This window comes from Lagopus muta, chromosome 1 (assembly GCF_023343835.1).
Source record: "Lagopus muta isolate bLagMut1 chromosome 1, bLagMut1 primary, whole genome shotgun sequence".
Taxonomy (NCBI): Eukaryota; Metazoa; Chordata; class Aves; order Galliformes; family Phasianidae; genus Lagopus; species Lagopus muta.
This window is the reverse complement of record NC_064433.1, coordinates 107,187,169-107,210,340: the sequence shown is the minus strand read 5'-3', so window position 1 is coordinate 107,210,340 and position 23,172 is coordinate 107,187,169. Positions and strand designations below refer to the sequence as shown.

At 36.9% G+C, this 23,172-nt stretch overlaps 2 protein-coding genes across 9 annotated transcripts; one reads left to right on the top strand and one right to left on the bottom strand.

Annotated features, from left to right (window-relative positions):
- Positions 1 to 999: 999 nt before the first annotated feature.
- On the top strand, positions 1,000 to 17,701 carry LCA5L (lebercilin LCA5 like). Of its 8 annotated transcripts, XM_048945314.1 has the most exons (9): positions 1,274 to 1,299; positions 2,410 to 2,435; positions 3,562 to 3,850; positions 5,830 to 6,344; positions 7,784 to 7,921; positions 9,349 to 9,448; positions 12,962 to 13,068; positions 13,354 to 13,486; positions 14,752 to 17,701. In XM_048945314.1, the coding sequence occupies exons 3-9, from the start codon at positions 3,652 to 3,654 to the stop codon at positions 15,348 to 15,350; spliced, it is 1,791 nt and encodes a 596-aa protein (XP_048801271.1). In that variant the 5' UTR covers positions 1,274 to 1,299; positions 2,410 to 2,435; positions 3,562 to 3,651; the 3' UTR covers positions 15,351 to 17,701. The 8 variants fall into 8 exon arrangements, with proteins under 8 accessions (XP_048801235.1, XP_048801252.1, XP_048801296.1 ...); XM_048945278.1 differs by lacking the exons at positions 1,274 to 1,299; positions 2,410 to 2,435 and adding an exon at positions 1,000 to 1,244; XM_048945339.1 differs by lacking the exons at positions 1,274 to 1,299; positions 2,410 to 2,435 and adding an exon at positions 1,228 to 1,244 and having other exon boundaries at positions 3,725 to 3,850.
- GET1 (guided entry of tail-anchored proteins factor 1) lies at positions 16,692 to 23,075 on the bottom strand. Its single transcript, XM_048945367.1, has 5 exons — positions 22,942 to 23,075; positions 22,093 to 22,258; positions 20,894 to 20,961; positions 19,883 to 19,997; positions 16,692 to 18,239 (listed from the first exon to the last, which is right to left on the bottom strand). Exons 1-5 carry the CDS (start codon positions 23,029 to 23,031, stop codon positions 18,166 to 18,168), a joined length of 513 nt encoding a protein of 170 aa, XP_048801324.1. The 5' UTR covers positions 23,032 to 23,075; the 3' UTR covers positions 16,692 to 18,165.
- Positions 23,076 to 23,172: the final 97 nt, after the last annotated feature.

The following is a 23,172-nucleotide window of genomic DNA, read 5'->3' as shown; positions in this document are numbered from 1 at the left end:
AGAAACTAAGTTTTTTGCACATTCAAACTACTAATGAAGCTGGAAATGCAGCATTTCATGTATTGAACAGGAATCCTGAAAAAACTCAGTGAAAACTAAAAATAACAGTATGGATATTTTGCACTGTTTACTGTGGCTTGCCATCTGTCAGTTTTTCTTCTTTTGAGAAGCAATGGGAGGTTTGGGGGGAAAAAAAAAAAAGCCATTTGGAATTAGGTATTTTCACAGAGTATTTCCCTGCAAAACATGATAAACAACTTAGTACAAAACAATACATTTTTGCTCGAGGTTATTATATATCAGAGCTTTTGAAGATCCAGAGGAGGGCCACAAAAGCGCTTAAAGGGCTGGAGCACCTCTCCTATGAAGACAAGCTGAGGGAGCTGGACTTGTTCGGCGTAAGATTAGTCTGCAGATAGACCTCAGTGTGGCCTTCCAGTGCTAGAAGGGAGCTTATGAACAGGAGGAGGACTGACTTTTTGCAGGGTCTGATAGAGATAGGGTAAGGGGAAATGTCTTTAAACTAAAAGATGGGATATTTTGGTTAGATATTGGGAGAAATTCCTTACTCAGAAGGCGGTGAGTCGCTGGCACAGCTGCCCAAAGAAGCTGTGATGCCCCATCCCTGGAGGTGCTCAAGGCCAGGTTGGATGGGGCCCTGGGCAGCTGAGCTGGTGGGTTGGTGGGCTCCATGGGTGGGTGGGCTGTGAGGTCCCTTCCAACCCAAACCATTCTGTGATTCTCTGATTCTATGCCCATTGCTCTAGAAAAATTGCATGTAAATGAAAACTTTCCTAATAAATGGAACGAAAATGCCTGAAGGTTGAAACATGCTGTTCACAAATGAGATGATATGGATACAAGTGCCCTAAAGAATGACAAAGGTTGCTGTGGTCGAGTGCTCCAAAGCATACTGATAGTTGTCGCACATAGAGCAATAATAAATTCTTAGTGCATTAAGAGGCAAATATTTTCTCTGCGCTGTTTAGCATCCAAATCCCCTCCTGAACAGCACGGGGAGAGAACAAACTCAAAGCCAGCAGACAAAGAAACCATTACAGGTAAAGATTTTAGAGCATGAAAAGCTTTATGTGGACAAAAATACAAATAGCGTGCGCAGGGACAAAGCGTAGACACAGACAAACGGGCGGCAGCGAGGTAAGATGGCGAGACCGCGACTACGACTCCCAGCGTGCCCTGCGTCCGCTGCCCGTCCTCACGGCAACGGCGGCACCCAACGGCCGGTAATGGCGGCGAGAGAGAGCTCGGGGCGGTGTGATGGAGGGTCAGGGCGGTGAGGTGTGGAGGCGGCTCTCGGGGCGTGGGGCCGACTGCTAAACAGCCAGGGCTTCTCATTTTGCCTTGGGCTGGCAGCAGGAGCCTCCGCCGGGGAGGTGGGGGAGGTTGCTGGGGTGTTTGGAGGAGCCCGGGGCGCTGCTGGTGAACAGACGCTCTCGCTGTGCTCATGCGTTTCATTTCCTACTCAAGTGCTGGTTTTTTTTTTCTTTTTCTTTTTTTTTTTTTTTCCTTTTTTCTTCCTATTGTAAGAACCTCAATTTCCCCGTTACTTGTCCTTAACTTTCTGTGCTTTCTCCTCTTGGCTTTTTCTTTCCCGTTTAATTTACTTCTCAATGTCTGCTTTTGAAAATGCATGGTGAGGTTCAGCCCACGCATCTCATCAACACAAAGCAGCAGTTCTAAGTTGAATTGAGGCTCATTTGATTTAAACCCAGTTTGGCCAGAAAATGTTGACAGTACTAAATGAAATTTGAACAGCAGTACAAACCTGTGTACCGGGCTGGCCTTTGCTTCATCGTCGTGTTACAAGTTCCCATCTCCTGGCTGTGATTAGAGCGGCTCAGATTCAACAGGCACTCCTCTGTCTTCTATAATGAAAAGTAATTTGTACCAGGGAATGAAGAGCAAGGAAACTTCTGGGTTGACCTGCAACGTTTTGTGCAATCCTAAAGTGCACATTTTGGTGGCGAGGGGGAGTTAAGTGATTCCCCTCTTCCGTTTAAGAAATTTAATTTAAAGTAAAATTTCACCAGAAAGCAAAAATGGCAACAAAGTAGGAAGAATATTTAATAAATATCTTCTCTTCCCCCCCCCCCCCCTTTTTTTTCTTTTAGCTAAGGCTGCTTCTTACATTTTACGTGAACTATCATTTTAATACCCCTTTAATTTCCTTTACATACTTGCTACTCTCTCTTAAGTCCCCCCAGATATACAATTTATTCTACTAATGAGTAGAATTCTGCATCTGTAAAACTATGGGCTGAGTCATCTTCAGGTCATATTGAGAAAGGCTGAGCTGTATCCCAAGAAATCCTTTTTACTGAAACTACACTGTTTAAATAATATTGCCAAGAGTGTAAGCTACTGAAGTCAATCTGTTCTACTTTCCAGAAGACTCAGTAAACAAAAATACTTAGGTATAACATACTTACAAATATGTATCACATGTCAGCATTTTATATTTTATGCTAGATATATTCTATTTCAACAATTAAACAATTAGGAGAATTCATTTTGCTTGCAAATGAGACTACTGAAAAAGGTAACTCCAAATAAATCCAGTCAAAAAAAGTAAGATCACTGCATCAGAGAACCACGTCTCTGACAACAGTGCATTACAGCTGATAATTCCAGTTATAAGTGCCTTGACACGTAGAGCAGTGTCTTATAGCACTTTAAAAAGGAAACAAATGTGCTAAGTATGGTTAGGCTGTGAAACAATTGTCCTTATTAAAAAAAAAAAAAAAAAGTATTTATTTTCCTAATGTTTCTTCTGAAATTGTGCAGACGTACTTTTGTTATATTGTTAATCTATTTATTCATTTATTTATTGTTTCTATTTCAAAATAAGTAAAATAAAGCAACGTCCCAAAAGTTTAAGATTTTTATTTCAGTGTCAAAATCAGAGACTGTGTTGTATAGCTTTAGGTGCTGCTACATCTCCTGCCTATTATGTTAATATGTCAGTCAAAATAACTTCATTTTGTGATCTGATTTGTGATCTAAGTATTGAAAAATATGACTAAATGATTCTTTAGTGACATGGACATTAAAAAATAACAAAAGAATGCAATTAGCAATAACATCATCTTAATTTTAGAGAATTATTATGTAATACTACAAAGCACTTTTTAGCTATAGGGCATAAACACAATTGCACTTCTTTTAAATATACTTATCCTGGATAAAATGGGTATGTTACTGGAAACAAACCATGGTATCTGTTTACATTTAAGCATCAGTATCTTGTAAATAGTCTTCAAAAAACACATGCTAGTATTACAGTAAATTCTGAGTTAAATGATTATATTTCGTATTTGCAGTTATTTCTGCAAATGAAGTTACTGCTTACTACACACAATTATTTTACTGGATTAGTATTCCTTAGCATTGCTTAATATAGATGCAGACTGTTCAATACTATTTACGTTAATAGTAAATAACTCACTAACATTTTAATTCCTGATAGCTCATGGAGGTCAATTTTTAAGCCTTCTACCACAGCAGTGATTAATTCAAATGAATATTTCCTTCATATTTTAGTGCAGGAGGATAGCAAGTCCTAGTAAGTATGTGACACAGACGATTCCCCAAAGCACACAAGTATTAGAAGCAGCAGCTGAAGCAGAGGTAATGATTGCAAGCAATGCAGTGGAGAATGCAGAAGTAAAAATCATCAAACTAACTATTCTGAGGGCTTTGTCAGTGACTTGCTCTGAAACAGCTAGAAGCAGCCGTTGTTTAGAACTATCCGAAGCTGAAGAGAAGAAAATGCAGAAAAATGAAAGAAAGAAGAAAAAAGAACAACAGATCTCTTCCCAAAACAATAAAGGTAATTTGTTTTCTGGTAGTATTCAAATGTGACTGTCTTCAGATGCACAGCTGTTCCCTTTCTATGGTGTCTTTTTTTTTTTTTTTTGTAATGAGGAGGGCAGGGAAAACACTTTTTCACTGAAGAATAATAAATCATGTTTTGAACACCGGAATGAGGAGAAAGAGGTAGAGACCTCTTACTATGTTATGCCATAATATTCATTGATCCAAGAGGCAGGATAATCACTTGACATGTGGGAACAGCTTTGCAGTCTTCATTCCTTGATGTTGAATGGCTTTCCTGCAGATACTGTGATTTCTATATTTCTATGGTTTGGACTATGCATAAGCTGATGAGTCTGAAAAGAAACTTTCTTAAGGAAAGTTAATGAAAGCTGTATGTCTGCACAAACATGTCAACTCATACACAAAAACCTATGTTTTGGCCATCTTAGTCATAGTGTATTATGTAGAATTTATGCTTCAGTGCAATGACCATATAGCACAAATACAGTTCCTCCTTGTAAATGTTAGCAGTGAAGAATCTCTACTGCATATTTTCATATCGGTGTTTCCTTAAATCCAACCAGGTGCTGCAAGGAAGAGCCTTTTCCACAGCAGAAGCCACTCTCCCACTTACCTGTCTTCCCAAGTAACACTCTTGCTGTAGCTTTCTGTTATTCTAGCTTTGTTCATGGAAGAAGTGAGGCTGAGGCTGATGCCTGGCTTTGCTGCCTGAGGCGGTGTCCTGATTTACCTTGTCCTGACATGACTTTGTTGTTGCCTCCTGTCTGCTACAGGATGCTGTAATTAGGGCCTGCTCCTGTAAATATTTTGTATGTGGAATACTCACTGAATTATACTGAAGTTCTTAAAAAGATCTGATTTTTTCTTTATTCTTTTTTGAGTTAGGACCTTGTGTATTCTGTACTTAAAATACTTTTGATTGATAAATTATTATTATAAACTTCTAGCAAAATGCTGCCTGAAATGACCTGAAAGCTAGAATGAGACTGAATACGTGTCTGAAAGGGGGGAGCACACACTGATCTAGTTTTGACTATTTTCAAATTCTACTTACATTTCAGGAAAGGAAAATTAGTATCATTCACTTAGAATATTGGCCATACAGAAAGGCAAAATGACAGTAATACTATATACAGAATGCTAATACAGATACTAATACATATATATACTAATACAGAATGCTAGCCATTAAAATATGTATATATTTAATTACTGCTTAGAAACAGTGTACATGACTACATAACTGTTCTATGCTTACAAGCATATAAGGGTTAAAAACTCAGAGCTGCCTCAGAAGTTACAGAAAGCTGGTCAGAAGACATAACTTCACAGATATGTAACTATGTCCAATTTTGATCACCTTGAGTTTTGAGTTCTTGCAGACCTTTAGGTTATTGTTATTTTTCTTCTGTCATGCCCCTATTCAAGGTGTAGGTCCTCCTCTTGAAGCCTGTAGAAATCCTTCCAGGTGGGATGAATTGGCTTCAACAGCCCCCACATACATTAGTGAACTAAACATATACAAAAAGGAAAAATCTGTTTCCACTGATAGTGGAATACTGTATGCTTTATAAGTGTGCTTCACTGAGTTATTCACAAAATGTTCCTGGTGTTTGCCACAGAAGACAAACATATGCTTTGTTATCCTTATTAAGGGAAGTTGAGCACGATGGCTATTTCAAATAAAAATGGCTTCAGAAAGTGAAAGGAGGCAACCTTGTGCCATTACAGACCTTTAGCTTCCTATGTAGCTGTGGTCCACATAAATCCGTTATGGATTGCTTTATCTGTGTGTGTATGGATTTGAACATTGATTTCTTATGTAGATCTTGGACCTTTGGTCATAGTGCATTTAAGTACCCTGGGTGAGTAATGTAGGAGCTTGTGTGAGCAGGTGGAGACATAGCAGTGATTTTGCTGTCTTGATTGATGGGTATATATCAATGTCAATTTACTTTGATCTGAATGCAGGGGGAAAGAAATTGCCAGCTAAGAAGATACCACATCAAAATTCTTCATTTTTAAGCCTGCAGAATAACATGATTTCCCAGAAAAGAAATAAAGTGGCTCAGCGAATATTATCAGCAAGACTTCATAAAATTAAAGAGCTGAAGAATGAAATATTTGATTTGCAGCGCAAGTTAGAAGCATCAAACTTAGAAAACCAGGTTTTGAAACGGCTTTGGTATCGGCACTCAAAAGCAATAGGTGGATATGAAAATTCAGAAAGTGTCTTGCCTGATCTGTTAGCAAGGCATTACAGTGAGGTGAGTACTATGAGGAAACACCTGAGGATGTCTCAGGAGGAAGAAAGACGTGCATCCAGAAGGCTTAGGAAAGTTGAAGCAGAGCTGCTAAAAGCTAAAGATGATTTGCAAGCCTTGTATAAGCTTTCAGAAGACAAGACTCTTGCTGAGAAAGAGGAACTTTATCACAGATTATCAGTCCTTGCAGAAAAAATGGAAGTGAATAATAAGAGAATACAGGTAATATATACCTATCGTTTTATTTGTGTAAGAATAATAGGAGAGGTTCTGTGCAAGAGTAGTGGATATTGGCTTTTTTAGTTGCTTCTTGTCAAACTGATGATTATAATACAGTCCTCTAGCACTGAGTGTTCTTTTTAAGCTAGACATTAAGGTATAAATAATGGCAGTAGTACTCCTTCCAGTATTTTAAAATTTGTCAGTAATGACTGAGTGAATTGAATCCAGCAATAAAGCTTTCTAAGAATTAAAGTCCTGTTTTAACCCTATTAGGTCAGAAGCACAGCACATAGCTGGAGGGCAATCCTCAATAGAATGTCTGCTCTACTTTCTGCTAGCAGCATGGAGTTACCCAGCCTTTCTTGGGCAGTCCAGCTGCAGTGGTGTGGAACTCCCTGAGCCCTGATTTGCCCTGATAAAACAGAGGGTTAGTCATACATGGAGACCACCTGGCTGCTGCTGGTCTGCTTCCTTGGACAAGAGAAGCTGGCTCAGTTGGAAACAAGCACTCTTCCTTCCAGGTGGTGCTGGCGAGCAGCATGGGTGTAGCTACATCTCCTGCTCACTAATTACTGTTACTCGCTGCAGTCAGAGTTGGCTCTATGGCTGATTTATTATGCAGGAGTACTAAAAGTCTGCTGGGAGTTCAATAAGAGATGATCAAATGATCTTTTTTATCTTCTACATAAAGCTTTACTCTTATTGAACCTTTCATGAGGAAACAGGAATACAGGCCTTATTACAAAACCAGAAGAGTGAAATGTCTATTGTCCTCCAGGAATTAATTTCTGTTTTCTATGGAGTACATTATTCACATGATTAAATAAAGAGCCAGGTAATCTTAGAGGCATTTCACTATCTGAGAAGCTGGGTTTGAAGTATTTTATTACCTGTAAGGAAATGAAAACATAAATAGCTGAATTTAGACTCTTGAAACTTTCTATTTACAGGAGTCACAGTGAGAAGCAATAAAAAGCTTGCAGGATTGGGTTCTCACCCTACAATTTTATTAAGTATTACTTCAGTGCATAGCACTGGGTTGTGATGATAAAGTACTTGGTAAAGTACCTACTCTTCATTTACACAAAGCCTCTTTATGCTGCCATAGTAAATCGATGTTGATGTGAAATGAAGCGTATGAGAATGTCTTGAAGATGATTGTTTTCACTAATTTTATCAGAACAGTAATGTACGGGCAAATTTTTCATGTTGAAATGCCAGACACTTTATTTTCTGATCAGTATAATTGGGTTTTAAGCCTCTTTTTGCTCATTTCTAAAGTACTTTTAGAGATAATCATTTCATGCGTTGTTTACAATAAATAGAAGGTTACTTTTCATTATATCAGCATGCTTATTCTTTAGATCTGGTAAGAATAGAAAACTTTTTAACAGTCACACTAAGTACATCTATGTTGTAAAACGTGTAATTTTTTTAAGAGCCTAGAAAAGCAGATGAAGTTGAACAATAGCACCTTTAGTCGCCAGCTGGCAAATGAGAATAAAAAAGCTGTTGAAGCTGGGATAATTACAAAGAACTTGCAAATGGAAATTAACTCTCTTCACCAAAAAATTAAGGTACTCAAGATTCTAAACAGGTTTCTGCTCCTACAGGAAGATTCGAGTCACTAATTTTATCTTTTCGTTTGCTTCTTTCATTATTTACTAATAGAGTTTTTATTCATATTTGAGTCTGTAGTCTAACAAAAAAAAGTCAAAATATAGAATTGTGAAATTGTTGTAGGGTCTGTTTGTCAAAAGTTAAAGGATTTCAGTAACTAACTGGAACAGATTAATGTATCATAATTTGAACAAATAGTACCCACCAAACTGTTACTGTTTTGTTAGATCTAGCTCAATATATCCACCCAGTATGAGCTTCCTTACAGGAACACTTTCAAATCAAAATGAGCCAAATATTACAATCTGAAAAGCAACAAAAAAGACTTACAAAAATGATTCAAGAGTTTGTTTCAAGTTTCAGCTTGTTTTCTACAAAAATATTTTTGGGACATCTGTGTCAACTTTAACACAGTAACACTTTACACTAAATGTATGGAAGAACATAAACGTGGCACTGAGTAGACAGAAAACAAAATAAAGTTATGTGATGTGAATAGTGCTTAAGAAGAACATACGTATCAAGAAAATATGGAAATCTTTGTGGTCTTTTTAATCTAAACTGTGTTTGTAGCATGGTTAAAATATGCTATTTATTTCTGTGACTGATGCATCTGTTGATTCTACAAGGAAACTTTCTCCAAAATGGAATCAGATGCCTGATTGTTCCTCTTGACGATGTATATGTATCTATGTGTGCATATCTGGGAGATGGAAATAGTCACAGCCCTAGGAACATTCATGTAAAGCTGTTCTAGAATGCAAATTATTTTAAAGTACAGTTTCCACATAAAGACTTCTCTAAATATTTCTTCATGTGTTTTCTTAATGCTATGTTTAGATTCACGAAACCTTATATTGTTTTACCAGAAGGAGCAGACATGCTTATTAATCATATTTCTGTGCCAGAACAGTTTATTCTTACACATTTACAGTTCTGCACATGTGGCTTATTCAGACCATTCAGGGTATACAGATGTAATTCTCATTCAGATCAACCTCTGTGCCCAAATTAAATGTAACTCCTTTTCAGAGCAGGAATTGATTAGCAAGAATGTTACTGAAATTTAAGTATGAAAACATGATTCTTATGACAGTGATGTTGAAAGTGTTCCTCAGAAGCTTATGTCATGTTACAGAAGGCCTCATTTTCTGAGCATTGTTATAAAGGTGTAAAAATGTGATTTTAGCCTTTAAAGGAAACAATTTTGGTTTGGCTCATGAAAGAAAACGGCTGATTCATGCTTAAGTGGATGACAAAGTCACTAAATGGTGTAGAACAAAGGAATATTGCTGGCAGTTTTTTCCCAGCATAAGAAAATCAAATAGGTAAAGACTCATTCTTAACGCACTCAAGGAACTTAATAGTATTTATTCCTTCTTAGGAAAAGGATCGGCAACTTTACATAAAGAATATCTACGCAAATCGTTTGCTTAGAATCCCAAAGGACAAAGAGGATTCAGTACCTCATAACAAAAGTAAAGGTATATTTGTTTTCCCTCGTTATCTCATTATGTGAATCTTATATTGTCTTGTAATTGGGATGTATATTCCTAAATAAAAGCAGAGACAGTACTTTTATATAAGCAAAAAATATTCTGACACGTATGCTTTAGTGGTTCTTTTATGCTTGTGTATTCTATGACTATCAACGTATGACCTGTGGTTAATACTTCACCCATTTTTTCATTTGAATAGTCTTTAGCATATGTACAGTTTTAGTACTGTAATAGAGACAATGAAATAGTGTTGCTATTGTGTCTATTTGCATCAAGAGCTGTTTGTCTATTTTAATAAGAGCGTGAAGCAATCGCTCCACTTTTGCAATCTGATTTTTGTTCAGGCTTGTTTGTTTTGATTTGGCCATGAGAAGTGGTCATCCCACAGCTACAGTTCCAACATCACATCTCACTGAACTAAAGCACCTCACAAACTAACCTCATGCAGCAAGTTCCTAGTGTTAGTACAGACTTTCAAAGTGCTTTCAGATCAGTCAAAATAATGAATTTAGCTGGGTCTGGGTCTTTAGATGCTGTTTTTTTCTTTTTTTCTTCATATTTTTTTTTTTTTTATTCTTAAAACCTCTAGATTATTAGAAGTAGAGATGCTTCAGTGCCTATTATTGAAGCTTCTGCAACTTACATTTTGTTGTGCTGCAAGGAAGGGAGTGGATTTGAGGTACAAGGTTTACAAAGTTTAAAGGCTATTCTGATGATCATACTGTCAGTTTATCTGAGAGAAAAAGTATACATCTTCAGCTGTCTTTTGGTTTTATTCATAATAAGTAAATTTAAATAGGCAGTCAGAGCTTGTAATAAACCCATTATTGGATATCTTCTCAGTTATTTCCATCAGCAAAATTGATGCTATAGTAGAAAGACATAGCAAAATAACAGGAAGTTAATTCTATCAACAGGAAGAAATAACTCTTTAGTAAACTATTTCTTTTTTATGGATTTAGACGGGTATTGGAGAGAAATTTATCATAGCCAAGTTTGTCTATCAACCATTCCAGGAGCAGTTATCTTGTGTGGGATTCAGTTGCCTAATAATAGGCATCATCTGGTGGCATTTGAGATGTTGTAGCACATTTGCCTGGCTCTGCAGTTGTTCCAGAAGGACACGGGTATCCCATCACTCCTGGGTAATGCTGGCCAGCCTGACGCAGATTCCTTGAACGCTACAGGCTGTGTCTCACATAGCATTAAGCATCTATGTTTGCTGACCCCTTGACCTGAGGGAGCAACTGCTAAAAACAATTATAAATCATACAAGTTCAGAACTGCTTTGTTGCTCACATGCATGCTATCAAGGACAACAACACTGAAGCAAGTATTTTTCTTGAAGCGTTTATAAATTGCTGATTTATATATGCTTTGGATGTAGTATCTTGAATTTACTAATAGATGTGTTCTATGTGGAAGAAGTACATGAAAGATATTGAAGTAACATTGGCTTGCTACTCAAGATCAGAAACATTTTGCCACTATTCCATAGGAGAGCTTTTTGCACAGCAATCTTATACTCTCTGGTTTTGGATAATGATTGGAACATTGAATTTCCTGGCTTACTCAACTATTTAAAATATGCTCAAATATTCCTGCTTCTAAACTAAAGGAGGAAGTGGAACTTCCTTTGCAAATCCATTACTCTGCATTAGTGACAAGTGAAATACAGAGATAAAGTTGGTAATTAAAATTTTAAGATGTAAAAGAAATTGCTACTTCTTATTCCAAGTCAGACAAACTTTGTTTAATTATGAAGCACTGAATCCTAACTTTTGTTATATCACATCACCATCTGGGTTTGTTTGGTTTTTTTTTTAAATTTTACTGATGTGGACTTGTAGATTATTTAAATTTATTTAAATTGTAATATTAAATCACTGATTACTACTTAAGTTCTTAGCTTAAATGAGACCTGCTATTTTATGAATAGATTCCCAGCAACATTGTCTGTTCTTCTGGTATTCTTGCCCAATAAGGATTTCATTTTGTGCCGTTAATGGAAAATGATGATTTAGAAGCCTACAACTGGTAATAGCTGAAATTGTTTTTCCTTTTCACTGCTGGCTTGAATTTTCCTATAAAAGATTTGGAAAGACCTACTTTTTCAAGGAGTTGTTTTCCTTTGTGTATTTGTAAAAATTTTTATACAGCAGGAAAACAAGCAATGTGTGGGTGCTTTTTTTTTTTTTTAAATGTTCTTGATAAGCAAGTGAAGATAGGTTTAGGGTATCAGAAAGCTCCATACATATAAGTAAAATAAAACTGAATTATTGAGTGAATCTGTTAAAGTTAGCTGTGAGAGCAAGCTTTGTTCAGTCGTTGGAAGGTCACACTAGTTCATCTAGAGGTACAGCTCCCCCTAGTTCTGAATCTGAAGAATGTTCTAGTGATTTTTGTTGCTTTTAAGTAACTACTTGGGTTCAGAAAACTATTTCCCTCCACATCATAAGTGCCATTTCTTCAGAGGTAATTTTCAAATTAGTTCTCAACATCCTTACCACCAAAAGGCAAGTTGAAAAAAAAATCACCCTTTTTGTGGATAGTCTTCCTCTGATTTCGGATATCAAAGCTAGGAATGAGGCTGAATGGTGATGTAGGTAAGATTACAGTTTTGTTCCTGTATTCATGTCAAAGCTGTTCCAAACATAGAATAAAAGAACAATACACAGGCCTTGCCCTGTCATCTCATCCTATTCAGGTACTTCTTTGAAGGGACTATTCAATTGCTCCCTTGGAACCTCCTTTCAAGTATTGGTGATATTTCATATAGTGTGAACTATTTCTCCTTAAGAGTCTGGTTCTGCAAAGCCTTATATAATTGCTTAACTTTGAACAAGTCAGAAGGCATAAAAACAAGCACATTTGTTCTGTAGGATCTGAATTTAGGAGCTTGAAAATTGAGGTACCCCTCCCAGACCTCTTAAAGTTTACATTAAAACGTTACCATACAAACTGACCCAACGCAGGCTCTATGGTATTGACACATTTCTATGACATCACATGTCCTGTTTGAACAGGATCTCTTTGTAGACTAAGTAAAAAGTATATGTACAGCATACTAATGTACTGATGAAAGTGCTCAGGCCTCTGGGTAGCTAAACTCAGAACCTCTAATTAAAAAAAACAGTAATGCTCAGATGAGATTTTATTGTATCTTTGGAAAGACACAACACATTGGTGCCTCAAACTCAGCTAACAGTGCTTTAGCTATGTTAGTTACTCCTCCATTTTCATTCCTACCTGAAGCATGCCTTAATTGCAATAAAGATACATACACATTCAGAATGCGGGATGCATTCTGGAACTTGAATTTACTAACATACACTTAAACTGCAAACTTCTCTTTAAAACAAGGCTTTAACCAACAAAACTTGAGTCTTAGAATATTTGGGTCCCAATTGAATACCACTGTCATCAAATGTATCTTTGCTTAAACCAACAATGTAATTCCAGAAACAACTACTGCTAATGACAGTCCTTTTGCAACAGGTCTCAGTATAAACACATCAGTGCAAGTAAATAAACAGCATTTTACATCACTGCTATCTCAGTACCAACCCCAGGAAAAAGAAGAAAGTACAGTTCTGCTACATGAGGTATGAAAGACTGGGATCCAACTCCTTTGCTTAAATTACCTCTGAAGTTGTATGGTTTTTCTCCGTTTTAGTAATATACTTGATTGGCCTGAACAGTCATCTTAAGTTCCTGTGCATTTTGTGTAAATATTACTATATAATAGAAAATACGTTGGACAAAAGTTGTATTACAAGGAACTCAAAAGAAAATACTCATCTTTTTGTAAGTATTGTACTGATTGGAATCTTTAGAAAGTACCTGAACAAGCATTTCCCTGTATTTTTACCTTTAATTATCAATTATAGGAGGAAAAGGCATCAGAAGATAAGAATCAAAAAGCTAAAGCAAGCAAAGCATACACTGATGCCAAATGTGAAACAGAAAAGCAGTCATCCAAGAAAATACCAAAGCCAGAAAATTTTGGTCAAACTCATGGAGGTATGTTTTAATTTCTAAGAAAAGCATCTGATCTTTTCAAAAGTTGAATGAACTGATGATAATGGTAATTTACCTGAGCTGGCATATGACTGACAGTAACTACAAGTCACTGAAAGCAAGTTGCTGGAGGTGCTACACTGACAGCAGATCAGCTCCACAGCTTAAGGCATCTTCATACTGCTGGACTTCTAAAAGCAGCTCATGGTTGTGTTGGTAAAATTTCTGAGCTTAATCTGTAAAAGCATACTTTACTTAATGGTCACTTTGTTAAATCCACGCTGATCAAATACTGATCCCAAACTGTTGGTTGTGAATCTGCATCATAGTAGATTGTCAATAGATTTTTCTGGCTTGGGATCTATTGCTAAGAAAGGAAAAGGAGTTCTTCAAGGGCTGAGAATATCTCCTCATTACAGTGACCACTGTAAACAGACTTTATGCAACTCTTAACCATTGATTGTGATCTCACAAAGGCCGTATGCAAGGAACTCATCTATAATATATAACTTAATTTTGAAGAGGTTCTGTATAATAGGTGAAAGAGCAAGCAAATGTATCCTTTTAGCTGAATATTTTAGAAAAAAATCCTCATTTTCTTTAAATTGAGGCAGGTAGATAAAACTGAGATCCGAAATGCTGTCAAAGCTAGATACTTCACAAATGGTAGGAGACATGATGTGAGCTGAATTTCACACATTTACAAAGGTGTGACAGGTTGCTGAGGTCACCTACTGGATCAGTAACAGAGCTAGTGATAGGAAATCTTTTAACTCCTGCAGTTTATACTCCATCTTTTCAGCCTGAAACCTTTCCAGAGCCCATCATGAACCAATTCAGTCCTGTGTTGAAAAACTGCAGTATATTCTGCTCCATGCAATGAGCATGTTGCCAGTTAAAGGGGGGAAAAAAAAAAATCATTCCTATATTTAAGCTTGATGTAATAGCAATAAAATGACAATTAGGATTTCAGAACTCATGTGATTTCCCTGATACTTTACATGCAACTTCTCTAGCACTATGTTTAGCCTGTAAAATACTTAATACAGATTATGCTTGTATGCTAATTAATTGAAGCAAGTATGTCAATGACATAATGATCTTAACAAAACCTTGCCCCATCCTGTTATTAGTAAATAGCACTGTCCTAACCATCAGTAATAACTTAAGAAATAATGCAGTAAAATTTGCTCTCGTTAATGCTGCATGACTGTTTGTGATCCTATATAATTTAAGAACATTCCTAAATCCCTTAATATTCATTTTAGAATATTTAAAGGAAAACAAACCGCAGACAGCACACACTTGTCTGGAATTTGTAAAACAAGAAAGAAAGAGAGACTTGCTTAAACAGAAGTCAAAGAAAGCTGAAGAAACTCTGCTAAATGACAGTGTAAAAGAGAACAGTCAAGAGGAAGATGCAGTGGAAGAGAAAGAAAAGAAGTCAGAAGAACAACTAAGAAGTGGGAAGGCAGGGAGTAATTTTTTAACTCCAAGAAACAAAATACTCTCTAAGCTGAAAAAACAATACGTATTCTCAGAAACCACTGAAAATTTGTATCACGGGCTTCCTACATCAGGTACAAAATCCACAAAATGCAGTCTTTGTAACAACAGACACGCAGGTCAGCACCACTGCAAAGAAGAAGAATCAAAAGTAAAGAAACTGTCTGGGCTACACGAACCACCCTTCAGTAAAGTTACCAACATAAGGCAGAAAGACAGTTTGACTGAAGCAGAAGGCTGTGCTCATACAATATTCAGTGAAAGGAAGAAGAGTCTTATGAAAGAACTCTTTGGACAAGGCAATGTTTGCAAAGACAGCCATTCATGTTCTAACACGAGAGGAATGGAGAGAAAGCTGTGAGGGGATGCATGATTACACAAGCGAAATGTTAACCCTCCAATGATTTATAAAATAGTGTCTATCATCAATGAGTCATTATGAATAACCTTATAATACACAAAATTGGTATCTATGAAGTATATTCAGCTTACCTTTCAATTACACACTGTTTTTAGCTTCATAAAATGTATATAAAATCTTAGAAGTTTTGAGAATTTCTGTCAATGACTTTCAAAATGAGAGGCAAATCAGCTGTCACAGCAGAACATTTTTATTATTGATGCGCATGTATGCATTTTTGGGTGCCTCAACAATTTTGTCATTTTACCTGTTATAGTGAGGCATCCAAGTTAGTCCTTTTTGGTTAATTTTTTGCATTCTCTCTGCAGTTTGAATCTTAAGTTATTTGTTAACTAGCTGCAGTGAGCAGTCTTCTTTCAAAAGATTCTTCACTGAATTGCTACCTAAAATGTACTGAAAGAAAATAATTTTCTTTTCACTCCTGACATCACTTCCAGAATTCACACAATAATTTGCTATTACATTGTTTTCATTAGCATTATAAAGCTCTAAAGCTCCATTCTTTTCCGCTGTTAAAACTTACCAAAGCAGTTTGCCTGGTAACTACCACAGCTGACATCCAGAATTGAATGTGCACGACTAAAGCATTGTTCTGGACAAGTCAGGCATATCTAGTTCTCAAAAAGCCTTTAAAAATCTTGCATTTAAGGTTATGTAAGTAAGGGTAGGAAGATTATGTCTTGTTTCTGGTGGAAATTCATGAAAGGCTGCTACAATGTAAGCTAGGAAAAAGGTATTCTACTAAATTTTAAAAAGCAGTAGCAAAAAAAAAAAAAACCCAAACCACAACACCTGTACTATGAAAACTTCTAAAGGCAATTAAGGTATTTTGAACCTACTTGTAAGCATACTTATCTTCAAGTTCTTTAAGTAGTACTTGAGCTGTGAAGCAGATTTTTCAAGAATGATTTAATGCAGTCAAAAGAGTACTTCTCTTCTATGTACTATTAATACTTCTACAATCCCTTTCCTGCTGTCTCCAAAGTTAAGAGCAAACAAGCAGACATAATCCAGCATTCCTGGTTGTACTAAATCACCAAAAGCCTCTCTGCCCCTATTCGTTTAGATGTCCGACCAGAGCTGCCAACAAACTGTATTTCATTATCTCATACTAACCGTGGATAAATAGCAAATGCCTTTGTCAATATTCTAAATGATACTGCTTTTCTTGACTCCACTGTGTTAAACTCTGTAACAAGCTAAGTGGCAACATCATAGCTTTTATCTTTATAGTCAGAAATACATCAACTGCATAGTTAAAAAGTCTGTAGACTCCAACACTATGAAGAACACAGGTGGGTTTTATTTTGTTTAGGAAAACTGTAATTAACATTAAAAATGTGGATTAGAAAACCTGAGGTGGACTGAAAAACTTTATTTCACAAATAAAAACACAATTACATGTAACAGATTCAATCTTGACTTTTTTTCTTGTCGATATTTAATGCCTTCACTTTACTGTTGGCTAAATGCAATCCCTAATATAAAAACAAATTAGTTTTTAAATAACATTTAAGAAAAAAAAAAACATTTAATGAATACATACACTCAGACATGCAGAAAATGTGTCATCATTCTTTGAATTAATTCTAAAGGCAGTTCTAAATATATGGAAGCACTCCAGCCACTTCCTGCAGCCAGGCAAAGGACCTGAAATAATACAACACTGTATGGACCACGAGCTAAGCCAAAATCTGCAAAAGCTTTGTTCAACCTTATGTCCAAGGAGGTATTATAGAGCTTTTTAAAGCCACTGCTTTGTCTGCTGGAACAGAGTGGGTTGCAGATAGCACAGAAGTTAACACAGCTTTTCTGTTGTGCAACTGCAGTACTGGAAAGAATTACTATCATTAATGTATGCTGAAGCTCTAGGGATGTAGTTTTCTGCAGAATCAACTGTTTTCTACTTTTCCTAACATGGAGCTTGGAGAGGTTGGTGGACCCTTTTTCTGAAAGCATGGAAAGAAATACTGTTTGCAATATTTGCTCCATTTGGGAAGTAGAAAATGAGGCAAGGAAGGAAAGGTCAGTTATCAGTAAAAGTAGTGGGGAAAGAAATTAAAAAAAAAAAACAACAAAACACCTGGTGTTCAATAATTCCACAAGGAATTTTAAAAATTTTTATTCCATGAGGAATTTAAAAGAAGTGTTGAAGTGACCGGCTGACCCGCATTTGGCAATTGAGAAATTAATCTAAAATATAAGAAGTTGATTCTGCATATATATCACTAATATTTTCTAAGATAGTCTGAGAATAACCCAATCTACAGATAAAAAAAAAAAAAAGGAAATTAATTCTGTTTTATTCTAAAACAACCATACTACCTTTTGATTAAATACCACTTGTCACCAAATGGAATCACATCTTTGGGTGAAAATGCTGTACTATACAGTAAAGAAAGAACAAAAGAGCAAAGCTCCAAAAAATACTAATGCCAGTGCATTTCCAACTTAACAGATGGAAAAAAGAGAACGCTAAGACCTTTGTGAATACATTATGACAAAGCCTTAAGGTTCTGCCACCAATCAATGTTTATCTGCATCAAAATGAGGTTTTATAAATATCAATGCTGCTCTTTGAAAACTGCTGATCATAAAACCAAAAAACAAATAAACAAAAGAAAGTAAAACCAATACTGCCCAACATCCAACTAAAGTAACAAGAAGTGTCTCCAATCTGGTACATCATAACAGACAAATGTTTTTTTTGTACTGTGGTAAAGTAATTTAGACTCCATATACTACAGGGATTTCTTCAGCTGAAAGGGTGAAGCATGATAGCTACAACTTTATTACAAACCACAAGCCAACAGGTAATTCCAACACCACCTGAAAGAGATATAAAATTTGACTGAAGTTATTGCATCCTTAGCACACAGCAGATTAAACAACTTGGAAACAAAAAATGAAACAGTTAGGAGGTTGATGGGAACAAAATATCTTTCTGTCTAGATGCAAATGATTTTCTTCAAGGGATGCCAGTTAACTGCATGCTAGTTTTGAGAAAACCGAAGGCTGTCTGGGGAAAGAGCAGCAAATAAAAATATGAGCCAAAAATACGACCCATGATTTCTAAAAATATTCACTATGTCCCTATCCAAGAGGCCTAGGTTGCTGAAATTAAAGGTGTGGTAAATAAAAGAGTACTTTGGAATCTAAAATTAGAGACTATGGAGAGGAAAGAAGTAAATTTCCCAATAAATTCAAATCAGCCTTCTTAAAGAGTATTAAATCCATACTTCTGTCCTTTCTCCTAATCCCCATAGAACTGAATAAAAAAAATCCAAGTGAGACTTTCAGTACTGAACCAGACCTCTTTCACTTGTGTTTTAAAGAGTCTTGTCATTCAAACTAACAGTGTGGAAATTTGTACTGGAATGATAGCATAGAGAGTGTACCCTAACTGTAGTACATAGCATAGCTGTATCACAGCCCGCATAGAATCATATGACATAGTATCACTAAATACACAGCTATTTATTATGTGTACTAGAAGAAATTACCTTCTGGTGATTTTTAAATACTTCTGTGTTATTAACTTTATCGCCTAGAATTCAGAAGTAATCTCTTCACTTTGGTTATAAACCAAGGTTAAACAAAAAGAGAACCTGAAGGCAGGTAAGGATATGAACCTTAAAAAATTCCTTAAAATACTATTTAAATAACTATCTTCCAAGGACTCATCCCTGGCCCTAAACAGAAGGGCCTACTTGTCCAGTAAACACGCTGGATACAAAGCATTCTCTCAACAGCTATTAAAGATGGTAAGACAACATCATAATTTGGACTTCACTCTAAGGCAGCTGAAGCTTAAAAAGCCTAGTATGAAGATTCACCAGCAGCATTTTATCTTCATAGTACATTTCCACACTGCACTGTCCTGTCATCCTGCTTATTTATTCAATTAGAATAGAGGCAGCACACATTCCACTCAGGTATGCATAATCTGTCACATCCTTCTTATCATTAATTCATCAACCAAGAGAAAAGGGTTTGAGTAGGTAAAGAAGTGCAATGAGGGGGAAAAAAGGTGGGAACACCAACCAGAAGAGAACGCACCTCAATCATCCCAGAGCTATAAACTAGTAAAGTTTCATAGTAGTGTAAGAAGCATGTGTAGGTAATACAGACCCATAAGTATCTGCACATTTTTGAACTGAATTCTACTATTTCAAACTAAATAATTTCAAATTAAAACAAAAATATTTCTGATTTGAAACCTTCCCAAGGGTGTATTCCATACTAAGATAAAACTGCTCTGTTTGAGAAGATTTAATAAAGACAAGTTTCCCCTTTCGTTGTGAGTTCATTAAACACGAGCTAATCACATATGAAAATGTCTGAAGCTCCCCATTTTGCTATTAAGAAATATACAGAAGCAGTGCTTTTAATCCACACGTACTCTTTATCATTACATTCTTAGCAACTGCACAGACTTGGAAAATGCATTTTCTCTACCACACAGCTCTTACCTGCCACACCTGTAGGAAAGGCTACCAAGCGCTCCAATGGTGCCAGCCATTTGCTTGGAAGAACCATAACTGGTTCAGAATAATATTTCCAAATGAGAGAAATCATCAGGGCAGCCTAGAAAGAAAGTTTTTGTTAGCTTGAATAACAAACATCGAAGTATATTTCCACCAATGTTTTGAAGCAGTACATCTCACATTCTAAATTAAAGAGAATAGCATTCTTATTATTTTACATTGTTCGGAAACAAATACAAAAGAATTTTAGGCTTGATATGACCTTAACTTTACACACAACAAGATTTAGCAATAAGCAGCTGAAAATTACCGCTTTATTTTGAGGCTGGTTCAAATCTAGCATAAATAAAAGCGGTAATAATACAAATTGTTACATTCTGATGACTGTTTTTAACCACAGTCCTTGTCTGCTAAGAATCCAACTAGCTTTCACATTACCCAAAACATCGTCTTAGGTTGAGCACTCTCTTATGGGCAAAAAAAAATTATTTGGCATCAAGCCTGAGCAACAACCTGGTGCAGGAGGCACTGTGTGGAGATACATGGCAGCTCTATAAGGAAATCTGCATCCACAGCAGAAGAACATTTTATGTTTTCAGAAACACAAGCAAAATATATATATATTACATATCAGAACTTTCCTAGGTCCACTGCCACATATAGATGAAAAACAAACCAAAAAGAAACAGTAAGGAAGGAGGTAAGACAAACTCCTACTTTGTCATCTCAATACCAGAAAAACAAAGCTTACATGAAATTCAAAACTCATTTCATTCACAATAACCAGACCCTATCAGCTGCATCTCTCTACAACTAAGAAATTGTTCGTCGTGCAGTCGTGCACGTGGGTCGTGCATCGTGGGTCGGTGTGCACTGTGTCACTGGGCTGCCAAATACCTGTGCAACTAATCATCAGTCAATAAACACAAAAGAGATTCATCACACTGCTAAGGATTTAGTCCTCAAATTTGTATCCCTAATAGAAGATTTACTTACTTGCAAGATGTAGAATACAATATTTATAACCCACTTTATTTTGGCTAATTGGGCAGTTCGCGCTTTCACTGTTAAGAGAAAAATAATACTCTGCATTATTTATAACAGTCAGAAAAGTAGTGATCCATTAATATTATTAGTCTTCCAATCAGGGCACTAAATATCATACACCTGTCTAAAAATATCTCTTCGAGATAACTGACTGTGAAAGCAATGAAGAGCTAGGTTCTGGAGTTTTACATTAATGGTACAGTGGAAAGTTGCAGAATTCTGATATCCTAGACAGAGAAGTCGCATGTAATCAAGAATGCTGGTTCTGAAATGAGAACAGTCAATGCAGTTGCTAACTTAAGAATCTGTTTTAGATGAAGCATAACATATGGTCTTCCCTTTCACAAATAGGGAAAACGATGGCTTCAGCAGTTGCACTTTTTGCCTTATTTCACTCAGAACGGGTTAAGACTATTCACAGCCAAGACCGTTCACTCATTTAATGTTCCTGGTCAGGTTCAATATTCAAAATTCTCATGCTTATTTTCCTCCAGCAGTACCCCCAGCCCAACACAGAACAGCTCAGAGATGACAGGAAGCACATCTTCAAACACAGTAGTGGCCTACAGTTTTCTGAAGCAATATTGTTGTCTAGTTTAATTGAAATTAACTAATTAAGAATAATGCTAATGAGAACAATTCAAAACTGACAGTTGTAAAGATTGTCATTTCTCTAAACAAGTGCAGAAAAGTCTAATCATTCTGCACAGAGAAGGCACACAAAGCAGATATTCTCCTGTCTTGTTAGGTTCAGTGAGTGAGTTTGGACAGACGAGCAAAAAGTCTAGAGCCAAACATTTATGTGTGCTCTCTACCATGAAATGATGCATGTTCCTGACAGAGACAAAGCAGTAGTTTTATCATAAAACCCACTGCATATGGTCAAATGGGATTGCAAAAAGACAGTAAGGATCTCATCTAGTTACATTCCACATTAACACTTCCCCACTAGCATCTTCTAGCACAACAACCAAATAGCTCCAATCCAGCAATTCATCCTTTCCCAATTAAGATATGCAGTCTTACTATATTACTTCTTTTGTTAAAGACAGAGAAGTTCGTGAAGTTATTAAAGACTGGATTCAGTAATAACTATCACTAAGAAAGAGTAAGTATATCATACAGAGGAAATAAATATTATACCCTACCATGAGTCTTAAGCTTGTCAGTCATTTTGTTAATCTTTCTTTCCAGGCGGGCGTATCTAGCAAACTCATCCATCATACTAATGGTTGAGAGCTCTTGCTTCATATTCTGAATTTCAGCTCTCATTTGGGATTCCTGCTCCGCATCCTTTTGTAACAACCTGGATATCTAAAAAATAAAGAAATAATATAGAGATAAGAAGAAAAAAATAATATAGAATAAAAAAATAAAGAAAAAGAAGTAATTTCCTCAGAATTTAGCTGATTTTAGCACACATAAAGCAGCCTCCTGTGTACACACTCAAAGGCTCCCATTGCCAGGACACCATCCCCTTTCACCAAGGCACGAGGAAATCTTCATATCAACGAGATGTTCCAGAAGTGAAAAGATGCCACCTTCTCTTTACTAAGAAATAAACTTCCCTTCCTTCTCTCCTCATCACGAACTGTGTGGATCACAGATATCTGATACTTGCAGTAAGAACAGGGACACAGTCCTTCTCATCGCTGTTCCCTCCATCATCTTGAGCTCCTGGAGTCACACCAGACGCGGCAAGCTTTATTTACTTGAGCCCAGCTTCGCAACTCACCAACAAGACGTAGCTCAGAAACCGAGCATCGCTCCTCTCTGTTACAGACTACCTAGTCTGAGCTCATAGAAACACAGCAAGCGCCGTACTGACCTCGAGCCGCGTTCCTTTCAGCACAGCATCTTACCCATGTCTCAAAAGCATTAAGATAATAGAGACGCATTACCCCCGAGCAGCCCGGAGCCCTCCCCTCAGCTCCTGCCCGGCCCCGCGCTACTAACGGCCGCGAGGAGGAACGGGACGCGGCGCTGACATCACTCACGATAGAGGAGCAGGAGGGCAGCACGATCTTGAGCGCGTTACAGAGGAACACAGCGCTCAGCACCAGCAGCCAGGCGCCGCTCTCCGCCATGCTTCACGCACGCGCAGACAGGCGCGCGGAGGGAAAACGGAGACAGGTGCTGCCACGTGACGACAGCCCGCCAATCCGGAGCCGTTCTCCACGGGGCGGGGCCTCGCACCTAAACCACCGCCCGCGCTTAGGTGCGAGGCC

What these genes read in the sequence shown, in the direction of transcription:
- LCA5L (XM_048945278.1), top strand. Translation starts at nt 1,164, where the DNA reads ATGGCGAGACCGCGACTACGACTCCCAGCGTGCCCTGCGTCCGCTGCC. An exon ending in ACGGCGGCACCCAACGGCCG is followed by an intron (nt 1,245 to 3,561) that starts GTAATGGCGGCG and finishes TTCATATTTTAG; the next exon opens with TGCAGGAGGATAGCAAGTCC. An exon ending in TTTTGGTCAAACTCATGGAG is followed by an intron (nt 13,487 to 14,751) that starts GTATGTTTTAAT and finishes TATTCATTTTAG; the next exon opens with AATATTTAAAGGAAAACAAA.
- GET1 (XM_048945367.1), bottom strand. Translation starts at nt 23,031, where the DNA reads ATGGCGGAGAGCGGCGCCTGGCTGCTGGTGCTGAGCGCTGTGTTCCTC. An exon ending in TGACAAGCTTAAGACTCATG is followed by an intron (nt 20,962 to 22,092) that starts GTAGGGTATAAT and finishes TTCTCTTAACAG; the next exon opens with TGAAAGCGCGAACTGCCCAA. An exon ending in TTGTATTCTACATCTTGCAA is followed by an intron (nt 19,998 to 20,893) that starts GTAAGTAAATCT and finishes CTTTCTTTCTAG; the next exon opens with GCTGCCCTGATGATTTCTCT.